The 13,185-nt window shown below is 38.0% G+C and overlaps 1 protein-coding gene across 1 annotated transcript in view; it reads left to right on the top strand.

Annotated features, from left to right (window-relative positions):
• Slc35f4 (solute carrier family 35 member F4) overlaps positions 1 to 13,185 on the top strand; it is a 206,179-nt gene that overhangs the window by 167,584 nt on the left and 25,410 nt on the right. The window contains exon 2 of the mRNA XM_042682554.1: positions 8,997 to 9,182. Within this exon, the coding sequence (XP_042538488.1) occupies positions 8,997 to 9,182 (186 nt within the window). The remainder of the gene's footprint in view (positions 1 to 8,996; positions 9,183 to 13,185) is intronic.

Below are 13,185 nucleotides of genomic sequence, written 5' to 3'. Positions count from 1 at the left end.
CTCTGTATACTCACTGCTAGAGAGTAAAGAACCTGCACCATTAACCGAAATTTAAACTTTAAGGACAGGACACAGAGGTCTGAATAGAAGAAAGTCAATGTGGAAGCAGAATGAAAGGTGAACAGGGTTATTGAAGGGAGCAAGATCAGCATATGAAAACCCCAAATAAGGAAGCAAATTAGAATCAGTTAATTATTTGAATAAGATGTCATTATTTCCAGCATAAGTACTCCAATTGTTTCTAAAATATCTTTAAAATGCCGTTGTTACTTGTATGTGTTTTAGAAGTAATACATATGGCATTATAGAAAGCAAAGTAGTTGTGTGGTAGTAAATTTACTACCTAAAAGAAATAGGTATGGGGCTGGGAAGGTGGCTCAGTGGTAGAGCGTTTGCCTTGCATGCCTGAGGCCCTGGGTTCGATTCCTCAGCACCACATAAGCAAAAAGAAAAAAGCCGGAAGTGGCGCTGTGGCTCAAATTGTAGAGCGCTAGCCTTGAACTGAAGAGCTGAGGGACAGTGCCCAGACCTAGAGTTCAGGCCTCACGACCGGACCTAAAAAAAAAAAAAAGAAAGAAATAGGTATGTATTCAATGGTACATTATCTAGAACTTCATTTAATACTCTCAGAGTAGCTAAACTATAAACTTATGGTAGACAAGGACACACTTTCAATTTTATTTTCTTCATACGGCATGGCCTTATCTATATTGCTTCAATTAATGGGCTAATCTCTTTGGAAAATGTGCAAAAGCTAGTTCTAACTTTCTTTTGGTTTTCCAGACTTAGAGTGACTATTTCAGAAGCATCAAGAAAGAACTTTGTCTTTGTAGATGAATGAAGAGATGAACTGGTGTCGGGGAGGAGTAAAAAATTTAATGCAGATCCTACAAAATTAAGAAGTGAGACAAGGAATGGATTGAGAGGGATGGATGGGTGAGGATGTTGAAAGAGGTGACATTGATCAAGGCATATTAAATTCATCAACTGCTCTGTTGGATGGCAACTCCCTTGTACAACTAAGGATTTTATATATATATGTGTGTGTGTGTGTGTGTGTGTATTACATCGATATGTGTAACATTTCATGAAATAGTTCAAGGCTCTGTCAAAGAAAAAGTAACATCAAAAAATTATTTGAAAATAGTCAAAGGTGGGCTGGGAAGTTGGCTCAGTGGTAGAGCGCTTGCCTTGCATGCCTGAGGCCCTGGGTTCGATTCCTCAGCACCACATAAGCAAAAAGAAAAAAGCCAGAAGTGGCGCTGTGGCTCAAGTAGTAGGGCACTAGCCTTGAGCTGAAGAGCTGAGGGACAGTGCTCAGGCCCAGAGTTCAGGCCCCACAACCGAACCAAAAAAAAAAAAAAAAAATAGTCAAAGGTATAAAGTATGAGTTTTAAATTGACTCTAAACGGATCTCCATTTGCTTTTGGCATCACAGTGACTGGTGTGGATAGGGAAAATTGAGGTTGGTGTAGTGAGAGATTCTGCTCCTCCTTCTTCCCTTGGAAATCAGCCAGTTCTCTTTCCAGGGGAAAATTTATCCCCAGGTGTTCATCAGTTAAAAGTCCAGCTATACCCATAAAAATACCTATCATTGAGTTCTTATAAGGAAGAAGGAAGTAAATCCAGAAAATATTCCTGAATGTTCTCAAGAAGTTCCTTTCTGAGGACAGAGATGTTACCCATGGAGATGGCTGCAATTCAAAGAAAACAAGTAAGTCAAGACATTGAAGAGAAAAGATAACAGATAGGTGAGAAAGGAACTTTCCTTTCCTTTATTGTTTGTTATATATTATTATAACATAATAATACTATTGTTATATATTATTTATTAGTAAAATACTACCTTAGGATAATCAACTTAGAATGACTTTCAGAAACATCAAGGAAGACCTGTTCTTTGTAGATGAATGAAGAGATGAGGGGGGGGATTGGTTTTTCTCATTGGCTCTGTTTTGAAGGTGCTTCCTTGCTTTGGGCTTGTAGTCAGGCAACATACCATAGTGGGAGCACATGATGGAGAAAATTTAAGAAAGAAAAAGGAAAACAAAACACAAGACAATATTCACATCATGAGCCCAGAAGCAGAAAAGAGAAAAGAAGGGCTCAGCATCCCATGATTCCCCTCACAGAAATGTTCCCAATGACCTAAAAACCTGCCATTAGAATCTTCTTAAGATTCCATTACTTCCCAGTAATACCACCCTTGGCACGAAACCTTTAACATAAGGGTCTTTGAAAGAGATTCAAGACCCAAACTAAAGCTAGTCACTGGCATCTCATGCCTGTAATTCAGAAGGTTGCTATATGAAGATTGAGGTAACCTTTAGGCAAACCCCTTGTAAACTTCTGTGAAAGTCTAGCCAGTATGGGGGTAATAATCATATCTAAGGGAATTTTTGCTGCCACAGCAATTCAGTAGCATATGATTTTTATAAAGTGGAAACATAACTTTTCACCTAATCTCTTGCTGAAGTAATACCTCATTTTTGCAAGACAAAATACTAGATAAGGAGGACTGTCAACCATCACCAAGCCAAAAATCCAGAGATCTATTTTTTTTTTCAGTGTTTCTTCAGTGATTGTAACACCTTCATGAAATAGTTCAAGGCTTTGTCAGAGAAAAAGAAACATCAAAAATTATTTTAAAATAGTCAAAGCTAATTTTATAAAGTATGAGTTTTAAACATACTCTAAACAGAATTTTATTAGTATCACAATATAATCATTAAGCTAGTATTTCAACTAGGTGGGAAAATTTGGTATCTGAAACATTATAGCTATTAAAACTTAATTCAAAACACATAGGTATTGGGAGGGAGAAAGAATGAACAAATGCAGCAATGGTACTCACTACACACTACGTTGAAAATGAACTGTACAATTTATGTTTGGGATGGAAGGGAAAGACTGGGAGAGAGTGAGGGAAGGGGTGACATTTTCCAAAGAGAAATGTGTTCTTTACCTGACTTATGTAACTGCACCCACTCTGTACATCAACTTTATAATAACAGTAAAAATAATAGAGTTTGGTTTAAAGAATCATCCATGGAAAGAGCTTCATGTTAACAGAAGCTTAGGAGACTAATTAATCTATAATGTGTGGTTTGGGGATCATAATATTACAGATACCTGGCACATTGGATGCCTTCTTTCCACTTATCCTGCTATAATTAAAAGTCAGAGTCCAAGCAAGGCAATCCTCTGTACTTTCTGAGTTCAGAGTCTCCTCCTCTCCATGCCTTGCGCTTTGAGGTATAGGCATGGTAAGAACTTATTTTAAACTTGACTACTTCCCTTCCCCCAGTGATCTCTCAAACAGAGTATTTCTCAGATTTTAATTTGCACAGGAGTCCTCCTGGGGGTTCCTTAAACCATGCCACATCCTATTGCAGATTTTCTGACTCAATAGGTCTGAACTCAATAGTGAGTATTTGCACATCTAACCATTTCCCAGGAGATGCTGTGGTGGACAGTTTAGAGAAACATCTACTCAATGGCCCTATTTCTTGACCACTTTTTTTGTAAATTATCAGAATTTCAATTTTCTACCTCTCCCTTCTGGAACCCCCTAATAAAAAAAACTGTGCAGTTTAGTTGAAAATAGATTGCTTTATGGTTAGACAAAATTCATAGGTGTTTTTTAGAAAAATCTTCAAATCAAAGAAAACTGTAATAATTGAGGAAATCACTTTGTTCAATCACTTAACTTTGGAGCAGAAAGAGTATGGATAGAGAGACATCAAATGATTTACCTAAGGTGACATAGCTTGCGAAGAAAAAACGTGAGGTGGTTTAGAATGTCAGAGAGCAACGTCTCCTTCCCACCAACACCCCAACGCACACATACTCATCCCTTGGATTGTGTTCTTTGCTTTCTATGTCTCTATATCTCTGCCTTTATATTAGGGCATGATGTTTGCCTCATTACTTCAGGAAAGTTGGGATAAAGTCCCCAGTTTAGTTTTTAGTATTGTGCATCGACATTTGGTATCCATAGGAGCTAAAAGTTGATGGTAGGGCCCTTGTTTAAATGACATCTATGAATTTGCTGTCATCTTCCAAGTCATCTTGCTCCTGTTAGCACAAAAATTACAAGACACTTTGATTTCCATTCCCAGTGTTTTTCGAATACTTGGAGAATTTTTTTCAGCTTGGCTTTTCAACTTGTTAACTCCGTACTTTATACTCAGTGTGTATGTGTGTGTGTGTTGTGTGTGTGTGGTGTGTGTGTGTGTGTGTGTGTGTGTGTGTGTGTGTATGAGAGAGAGAGAGAGAGAGAGAGAGAGATTGCTGGATGACTGTGCTTCTTTTTCCTTTTGTTTTGAAATCCTAGAGTAAATACCCCAGGTACCATCTGCCCAATTTGTTCCAGCTTTCTTGGGAGATAAATGTTTCCAGCCATAGTTATAGAATTTGGACAAGGAGTTGATGCAATATATAATTCCTTTCCATGGGGTTTTCTATTCTGGATAAATAATTTCCTCTCCAAAGCCTAAAGCTGTGAAAATGAAAACTTGGAAGCCCCAAGTTTTCTGCAGGGAAAGACAAACAGCAACAGTCAGGAGAAAGGAAAAAGAGGCTGGACCCAGCAGGAAGGAAGAGCTATGCGCTGGTCTGGCTGTGCCACACCTCTGGTTACAGCCATTTCTGAGGTTTACGGACACCTTAGTTATGTTATCCTTTGGTTGCTAAACTATTCAAAACTCCAATTTCCCCCATAAGTATATTAAGATTATCTTTCTAATTTACGAAGTTCATGTTCTAATTAGTGAAGTACGCTAGTAGTCACTTTTGTTTACCTCCTCATTATTAGTTATGATCCTCTGTACTTACTGAGTAGTTCCTCTGAGTCATTTAATGCAAACACTCCTCCAAAATGGCTCTAGCAGAAGAGAAAGCAGGAGGAAAAGGATTATATAATCATCTTCTGGCTCAGTATTTACTGTTGGACATGGCTTGACCCAGATCCTTACCTAGAATCTTACCTGGTTCTTCAGCACTATGATTCTTATGGGCTATTTGGATCTCAATTAGTTGGCAATCCCATTTCAAGTAAAAAGTAATAATAGGAGAATGGTATTTGCATGCTCTTTTGTATTCAGAGTTAAGCATCTTAGAATTGATTCTGTCTTGCTATTAAACCTTGTGGTATAAACTTTACATATTTGAGTATTTATTGCTATAGTTGTCTCTGCCAGGAAGCCTGTTTCTTAGTCAAAAACTCTGTCTAGTGTAATGTTGTTCACCATTTGAGGCCACCTTTGATGTAACCTCCTATAGACTCTTCCCTGCTCCAAGCTTTGGAGGAAATCAGTTCCTTCTTCTTTGTCCTAAGTTTACTTAAAATTATGATTAACTGGTTGCATGTCTGACTCCAATACTGACTTGAAGCTCCATTTCCACATCAACTATGTATTCTTGGTTTGCCTGATTCTGCTTTTAACATAATGTCTACCAAGTAATAGATGATTAATAGTTATTTGCAGGGCCAAATAGAATTTGGGATAATATAGAGCCCAACCAGTGCAGAAGAAATCTTATTCTCTGCCTGGACAAATATGAATAATGACCCATCATAGAGGTGAGTAGATGTCTCTAAGAGGGATGGGAGGACCTCCTTGCTTGATGAATGACTTTCAGCCTATCACTCCTAATACAATTTATTTTTCATACCCATTGAAGTCTGAGCACTGTATGCTAACTGAGTTTGCAATCCCTGCTTCTACACAGAGATGTGCTGTGGCATAGAAAAGAGATATGAAAGATTTATAGTCCTTGTCTCTATCCTGAACAACATTCTGAATGTTTGTTTTCGTTATGACTGGTTTTATATTGAGTGGTATGATACCCTGCAGAATGGGGCAGTGTCTTCATTTCCAGGATTGGAGATGACTGCTTCATGACCCAAACCCTGACTATGCCTCTAGGTCTGGCCACGAAGCCCAAAGCTGGCCTTTTTAGGACAATGATTAAGATGTCTCCTTTAGGACAATGATTAAGATGTCTCCAGTTTATGAACTACTCTTAGGTCTCTTCCACAAACCAGCTAGTAGACATAGGTAGCAAAAGGCAATGGTCCACCCCATATACAGAACAGAAGATTCAGAAGCCAGGACGTATTTGTTCAGTGAAAACAAGAAAGCAAGAAAAATTACCAGTGTGGCTTACAAATCTAACACTTGCAGCTAGGAGTGTAGCTCAGTGGTAGATCATGTGTTTAACTTGTATGAAGCACTAGCTTCAGCTCCTGGCACCATAAGACAACCCAACACTTGCAAGGTATACATAAGTTACCAACTTTTTAGATAACCATAACCAATATTTCCTATCAACCCCATCTCACCTTGAGATACAACTTATTTTCAGACATCCTTCTGTTTATTTGCAATTGCTGAGTAATCACAAAAGGAAACCTGACATTAACCTAAGAGATGATGAAAAGGTATGCCTTGTGTGAAAACAAATCATAGGGGATACTTCAAAAATAAAATTTTTAAAAAGACTATTAAAGTATCTAAGCATTGGTCTCTCTCGGAAATCATTAATAATTAAGAGTTCACTGAACCTTAGCCTCTTGCCATTGAATATGAACTATTCAATTAGAAACATAGCTGCACAAGCTATACTAAACATTTTGGGAATAAAAATATAAGAGCCTCATACTTTCATAACAATATTAGCATGACATTAATTTAAGTGCTGTAATCTGTATAAGCTGCTACTCTTGACTTTTAAGCAGCTGTACAAGCAAAAAAATTAATCCAATATTAAGTGATAATTTTTATAATGTTAACTTGAGATAATAAGATACAACATGCCTACCTTCCTCTTTATGTACCACTACTAAAAACATTAATTTTATTGTTAAAGTGATGTGCACAGAGAGGTTACAGTTACATAGTAAGGTAGTGAGTACATTTCTTGTCAAACTTGTTACCTCCTCCCTCATTTTCTCCACTTTCTCTCCCTCCAACCCCCCCCCACAACAACACTACTACTTTCCCCCCAAGATTAAGAAAGGAAACAGAGAAAAGAAAGCAAGGCAAACTTGTGTCATCAACAGAGACCTGAACCATAGAATTAGCACTTTTCTCTGAGGCTACACTATTCTGCGTGTTTTTGCTGGTGGTTCTTGGTTATTGTTGGTTCCTGACAGCTCAGAAACTTAAGGCTTCTTTATTTTCTAGAAACTATTGCTTCTCAAGGTGCTAATTCAAATGTTTCAAGTTTATATACCTAGTACGTACCAGATTAAAGCAGAGATACCATTGATAATTTAAGATTTAGTTTTCGTTTGGCATTTTTTAAACTCCTTTCTACCATCTTAGAATCACCACAGCAAGGCAACTTCCATAACCCAGAGAGAATGATACCTCTGTTTGCCACCTGTGTCAGTGAGCACAAAGGACTCATGGCTCACAAAGAATAAATACATATGCACATAACAGTGCTGACAGACACATTCCTGTCCTGGAATGAATGTCTATCACTATTTCTGATGCTCTCTGTCTAATTAACCAGTGGCTCCTAGTCAGAAGCAACAATGCTTGTTCGAGGTCATAGTGTAAAAAGAATGTTTTACCCAACTCTTAGAAAGAAAAAAATAAAAAAAACAGTAGGACAGGGCTATAAATGATTGTGGATGTATGTGTTTTGATGAGTTGACATATACACATCTATTCTAGTTCTGACAACTGAAAGGGTCTAACTTCAGGGATACTCCGATGACGATCCCAAAGTGTGAAATAAATCTATATGAGTCCACACTGATATAAATAAATTGCTAAGTACATAAGAGGAAAAAGAAACTAATTTTTGTTATATAAGAAATTCAGATTCTATATGCAGATACTTCCCTCCACCATCCCCTACCCCAGATTAAGGACTGGAATTAGTGACTAGCTATCAAGTAACAGAATATGAAAAGGGAAAAAAGATAGTGGATAGCCCCTGGCCAAATGGTAGCCATAGCGGACATCATCAGGGATGAGTCAGATTGGTGGTGTATAACAACTGATATCAGGCCATAAGAAGGATGCGTCATTCCTCTTCCCCTAAACCCTAACCCTAAAATAATCAGAAAAATAATTGTAAGACCCTAATTAGGGGATATTTTACAAAATGATTAAATAGTACTCTTCAAAATAGTCAATATATTAGATGTCTGTGGCATGTCTGTAATCACAGCACTTAGGAGACCGAGGCAGGAAAAAAAAGATGTTAATGATAAAATGTGCAGAATGAAAATGAAGTGTGGAGTTTAGTTAATAGTAATGCATTGATCATTGTCTCTTAATATTGCTGAATTAATCATTTTGGGTGGGATAGTTGAAGAAGAAGGGAAATACAGTGTTAGGATTGCCCCTCTGTGCCCAGCATCTATAGCACAGTACTAGTTACAGGACCATGAAGTCAATTCCAAATCATGGATTCATGGAGTATTAATCAAAATAGGAGGTGACTTGATTTGGAGGGAAGATGTTAAGACTGAGTTTCCTTCCATCTGTATCACGTTAGGGACTGCAGGTGATTGAGGAGACATGAGATTAGAATCCAGGGATTAATCTGGCACAAAAGTATAGATTCCAGTGACAGTTTTACTGCTTAGGAATTTGACAACTTTAAGAAGGCAATAGTGGGAGCAAGTACAGCATCACATTTGGCCTTCCTGATGTTAAATTATTTGGCTGTGCTAACAGTTACAATTCAGAATGCAATATCCATCGAAGCATTGTCTTCTAATACTTATCTCTAGTTAACAGATGTTTCAAAAAAAAAAGTCTTAGAAACCTAGGGCTTGCTGACATAGAATTTTCTCTAGAAGTCCCTTTTATAGAATGAGAATAGTCCCTTTTTTAGAATTTTATACTTCCCTTTTATAGAATTAGCAAAGCCTTGTGACTGTGACTGGTGTCATATACTTTACTGCTAGGGAAGTTGAAGTCTCTTTCCTTTAGAAACTTCTCAAACTGGTGTATGCCATGTCTCCCCAGGTACCTCCAGATCCGCAGTCCCTCGGTGTAAACCTGGAGCCAATTGTCCCAGTTCACACAGTGGCATCAGTAGACAACTATCCCCACTCTCTGTCACAGAAGATTCTTCTGCTCCTATTCTTGAACTTCAGAGCCGAGGAGCCTCTGGAGTTTGTGGACACAGAGTTGAGAGACCGAACAGAACAGGTATGTAGATGATTTCTTTAATAATACATCTCAATAGCCTTCTAACCAGCTGGGAAAGAGCTTGTCTTGATTGCACAGAATGCAGACAATAGGAGGAAGAGGGAAATGTAATAGGTACAAACTATTAGGGCTGCATAGGGTAGCTAGAAATTGAATAGCAAACCTGTAGGTGAAGCATTTAGCACATGGTCAGACAATGACTTCTAATTACATTTTCAAGGTAGCTGGTTTCTACAAAGCATCAAAACTTACATCTTTGTGGACCAGACCTTGGACTCAGTAATTACATTCTGTATCTATTCTGAAAAGAGTTGTAGTATCAGTAAAATCATAGACTTCCTCTTGTTCTCTTTAGACTATTACTTCCTAGTTCATTTCCAGTTTTCCTAATTTTACACTTCGGCAGGAAACTTTACCTGTCTCTATGATTAAAATTTTCTCACCAGTTAATATCTTCATTCTCCCCCATATCCACTCCAACACACCAATTCCTGGGCTACTGGAATTACTCAATAGATCTAATAATTATGCCCATGAGTTTCCCAGAAAAGTTTTAATTTCTAAATAAAGCTGGATCCACTAGATTGCTGCCTAAGGCCATTGCTTTTGGGGGATAGACATCTCATTTCCTATGTCAGAGAATGCTCTCAAGCTTCAAGTTCATACTGACTTCTTCCCTTCATAAATTACCCATTCACCTTCCAAAAAAAAATATAGAACAAAGCCAGGCTCTAGTGGTTTGCACCTGTAATCCCAGCTTCTTAGGTGGTTAAGACTTGAAGGATTGTTGTTCAAAACCAGTCTAATCAGAAAAGTCTATGAGACTCTATTTCCAATTAACCAACAAAAGGCTGGACTGGAGGTGTGGCTCAAGTGGTAGAGTACTAGCAGTGAACAAGAAAGCCAAGCAAGAGTATAAGGCCTCTGAGTTCAAGCCCATGTACTGGCACACACACACACACACACACACACACAAATTGTTAATAAACATTTTCCTCTTTATAATGATCACTAATAGCTCTCTTCTGGCGTGGGTGTCTTTCAATCTGACTTAATACTCCTTTTTACATCCACCTGAATCTATGTATGATTGTTTCCTCTTCCCTCTCCCCTGCATGTGCAAGGTCTCCTTCTCCATCTGTTCCTGCCTCTTGGTGGGCCACATATTAAAATCTCATTCATCTTTAAAAACAGTAACAACAGCAAAAACAGCAAAACACATCATCCAAAACAGATGGGTAATTAAAGAAAATCAATAAACCAGAAGGCTGGGAAAACTTGTTTTTTGAAAATGAAGTATAATGTCAATTCAGGGAATTCAATTAGGGGTGGATGGTAAATTTTAAAAAGGAAAGTAGTGTGGAGAAGATATGAAAGCTTCTTCTAGGGTCCTACTAGATTGGGAACAGATTTTTTTTAACATGAGAAAAGACCTTTAAGAAAAAAAGAAAAAGAATATTTTCTAAATTGTGTCTCAATAACTGTATGAACCCCAAAGAATAAAATTATTTTAAAAAATTAAGACAATAATGTTTCCTTAAGTCTTTAGAAAGATTTAATTGGCTTGATAAATCACAGCCATACTCTAATTATCCTAGTTGTTTGCGAAACAGTGTTCTAGTTAATTAAATACACTGGCTATTAAAACATGCCCCGTCCATCATACACAAGTCACAAATTCCAAAGACCATTCCATTAAAGAACATAAGTTGCTTTCTGTGATGATTAGAAGGAAATTAAGGACCAAAGAGAAGAGAGAAAAGGGAAGAATCTGAAGAAGAGCTCACCTTGACTTCATGAATGCTCTGGCACTTAACCTCTAAATGAATCTCATGAGATGCAGCTTATGACAAAGAAGCTGGGTCTGAAATTAGTTATGTACTCAAGGACATTTAGTCCGCTCAGCGAACTAAATTCACATTTCCTAATACTTTCTATTGATAGCATTTCAAGAAAGGCTCATAGTAATAGATGGAATCCCACGTATATGCCTGTAATGATGTACATAAAACTATAAACCTAATCAGGACTATAGAAGAGCTCTAGAAATCCAATATTTCTATGCATTGTAAAAATTAAAGAATGTGTCCATGTAATTGTAACCCCTCTATACGGTATTTTCACAATAAAAAAATTAAAGAATGGACAGCAGCAAAGTCTAGCTATCAGAAGAAAAACTGGCCATCGGAGGGATTTGGATGACCATTAGTGTCTCCAAAAAACCTGTTTATGATGGAACAATAGTTCAGAAGCGATCTTTAAAGATGGTGATGATAAGGAACATTTCACTACAAAGAGATGCTTATTATTCATCCTTGATGGGACAATCCTCCAAGAAAATGGGATTTGAAGGATAGAAGAATACACCTTTTTCTAGACTATCACTTCTCTTAAACTTCATGCAGAACTTCATTCCTGACAGCAAAGAGAAATGTTTCTTCAAACTATTTCTGAAACTTCCAGTGCTCACATGAAAAAGTAGAAATCTGAAAGTCTAGACAAATGAGGGTTCCGGAAAAAAAGTTCAGATCCTAGAGATATTGTGACTTGGGTTTCCAATCTTGGATAATTCATTTTTTTTTTCTTTCTTTCTTTCTTTTTTCTTCCTTTCCTTCTTTCTTTCTTTCTTCCTTTCTTTCTTCCCTTCTTTCTTTCGTTTGTTCTTTCTTCCTTCCTTCCTTCCTTTCTTTCTCTTTCCTTTTCTTTCTTCTTCTTTTTTATTAGTCATGGGCCTTAAACTTAGGGCCTGGGTATTGGCCCTGAGCTCTTTTGCTCAAGGCTGGTACTCTATCACTTTGAGCCACAGAGCCACTTCTGGTTTTCTGGTGGTTAACTGGAGCTAAGAGTCTCATGGACTTTCCTGCCTGGGCTGGCTTTGAACCACAATCATCGGATCTCAGCCTCCTGAGTAGTTAGAATTACAGGCATGAGCCATCAGCACCTGGCTTTGAGTAATTCTTCGTGAGTCTGTTTTCTTCATCTGTTAAGTGGTAATGACAGTACCTACTGAATAAGGTAGGTAGTCTCTCATTTGACATCTTTGTTCATCTAGTTTGTCCCCCACCCTGCTACAACCTCATCTCTGTGTAATTTACATGGGCATTGAGGGAGGTTTCAGAACTCTTATCAAGAGCAGGTATCATCTACATGCAGTTTAGAGAGCTGACCCATTCATGCTTCCGCACTCAGCTCAGTGCCACTGAATTCTGGAAGTTTCTCCTGGATCATTTCCTATCCTTCCACTCCTCCCACCCCATTAGTTGGGTCCTCATCTGCCAGAACAGCTCCTTCTCACCCTGTATTGAATGTGTTTTCTGGTTTTCCCTTAGTCTATGAACTCAAGTCTTTCATCTTTCAACCCTAGAGATCCAACCAGCTAACTAATTTCTAGGAGAGTCTCCAAAATGTTTTGTTGAACAAATAAATAAGAATACCACTTTTTATCTTCTGGAGTTCTAGGCCCTCAGAGTTCTGTAATGTTTATAATACTTACAATTCATGTAGTCATAACTGTGTTCATACTTCATATTCTCAGATGAAGACTTCATTTTTAAAGCTTGCATCTCTCCCAGATGCTATAATTATAGCAGAACACCTTAGTTCAGTAAAGGTTTAGCTGGATAAAGGTTTTTGACCAGAAGTAAGTGGATAATCATGCCTCACTCACCAGGCTATAGAAACACATTCAGCCACAGGTTCTGCAGTAAAAATTAAAGGGCCCATCCACTGCTACTTACAACCTGTGTACCATACCACACCTTTCTTCACTCCCATTAAAGTTCTTGAACTAAAGGTAGGTGTCTGGGGATACAAGGAAATCTTGCAGAACAATCTGCCTCCCCTCTGCAGGATGCTAACAGTATGGGATCTCAGGTTTGGGAGTCAGCCTGGCCTCTGCTCCCGTTCAACTTCCTGATGGGTACATGAATTCATTATGTCCAGTTCTTTTTCTCTATCAGGTCTTCATGATTGTCAGTGTTAGAAAGCTTTGAGTCGTTTAATG

This window comes from Dipodomys spectabilis, unplaced genomic scaffold (genome assembly GCF_019054845.1).
Source record: "Dipodomys spectabilis isolate Male_0828 unplaced genomic scaffold, ASM1905484v1 ptg000073l, whole genome shotgun sequence".
Classification (NCBI taxonomy): Eukaryota; Metazoa; Chordata; class Mammalia; order Rodentia; family Heteromyidae; genus Dipodomys; species Dipodomys spectabilis.
The sequence above is the reverse complement of the archived record's forward strand: the minus strand, read 5'-3'. Positions and strand labels throughout refer to the sequence as shown.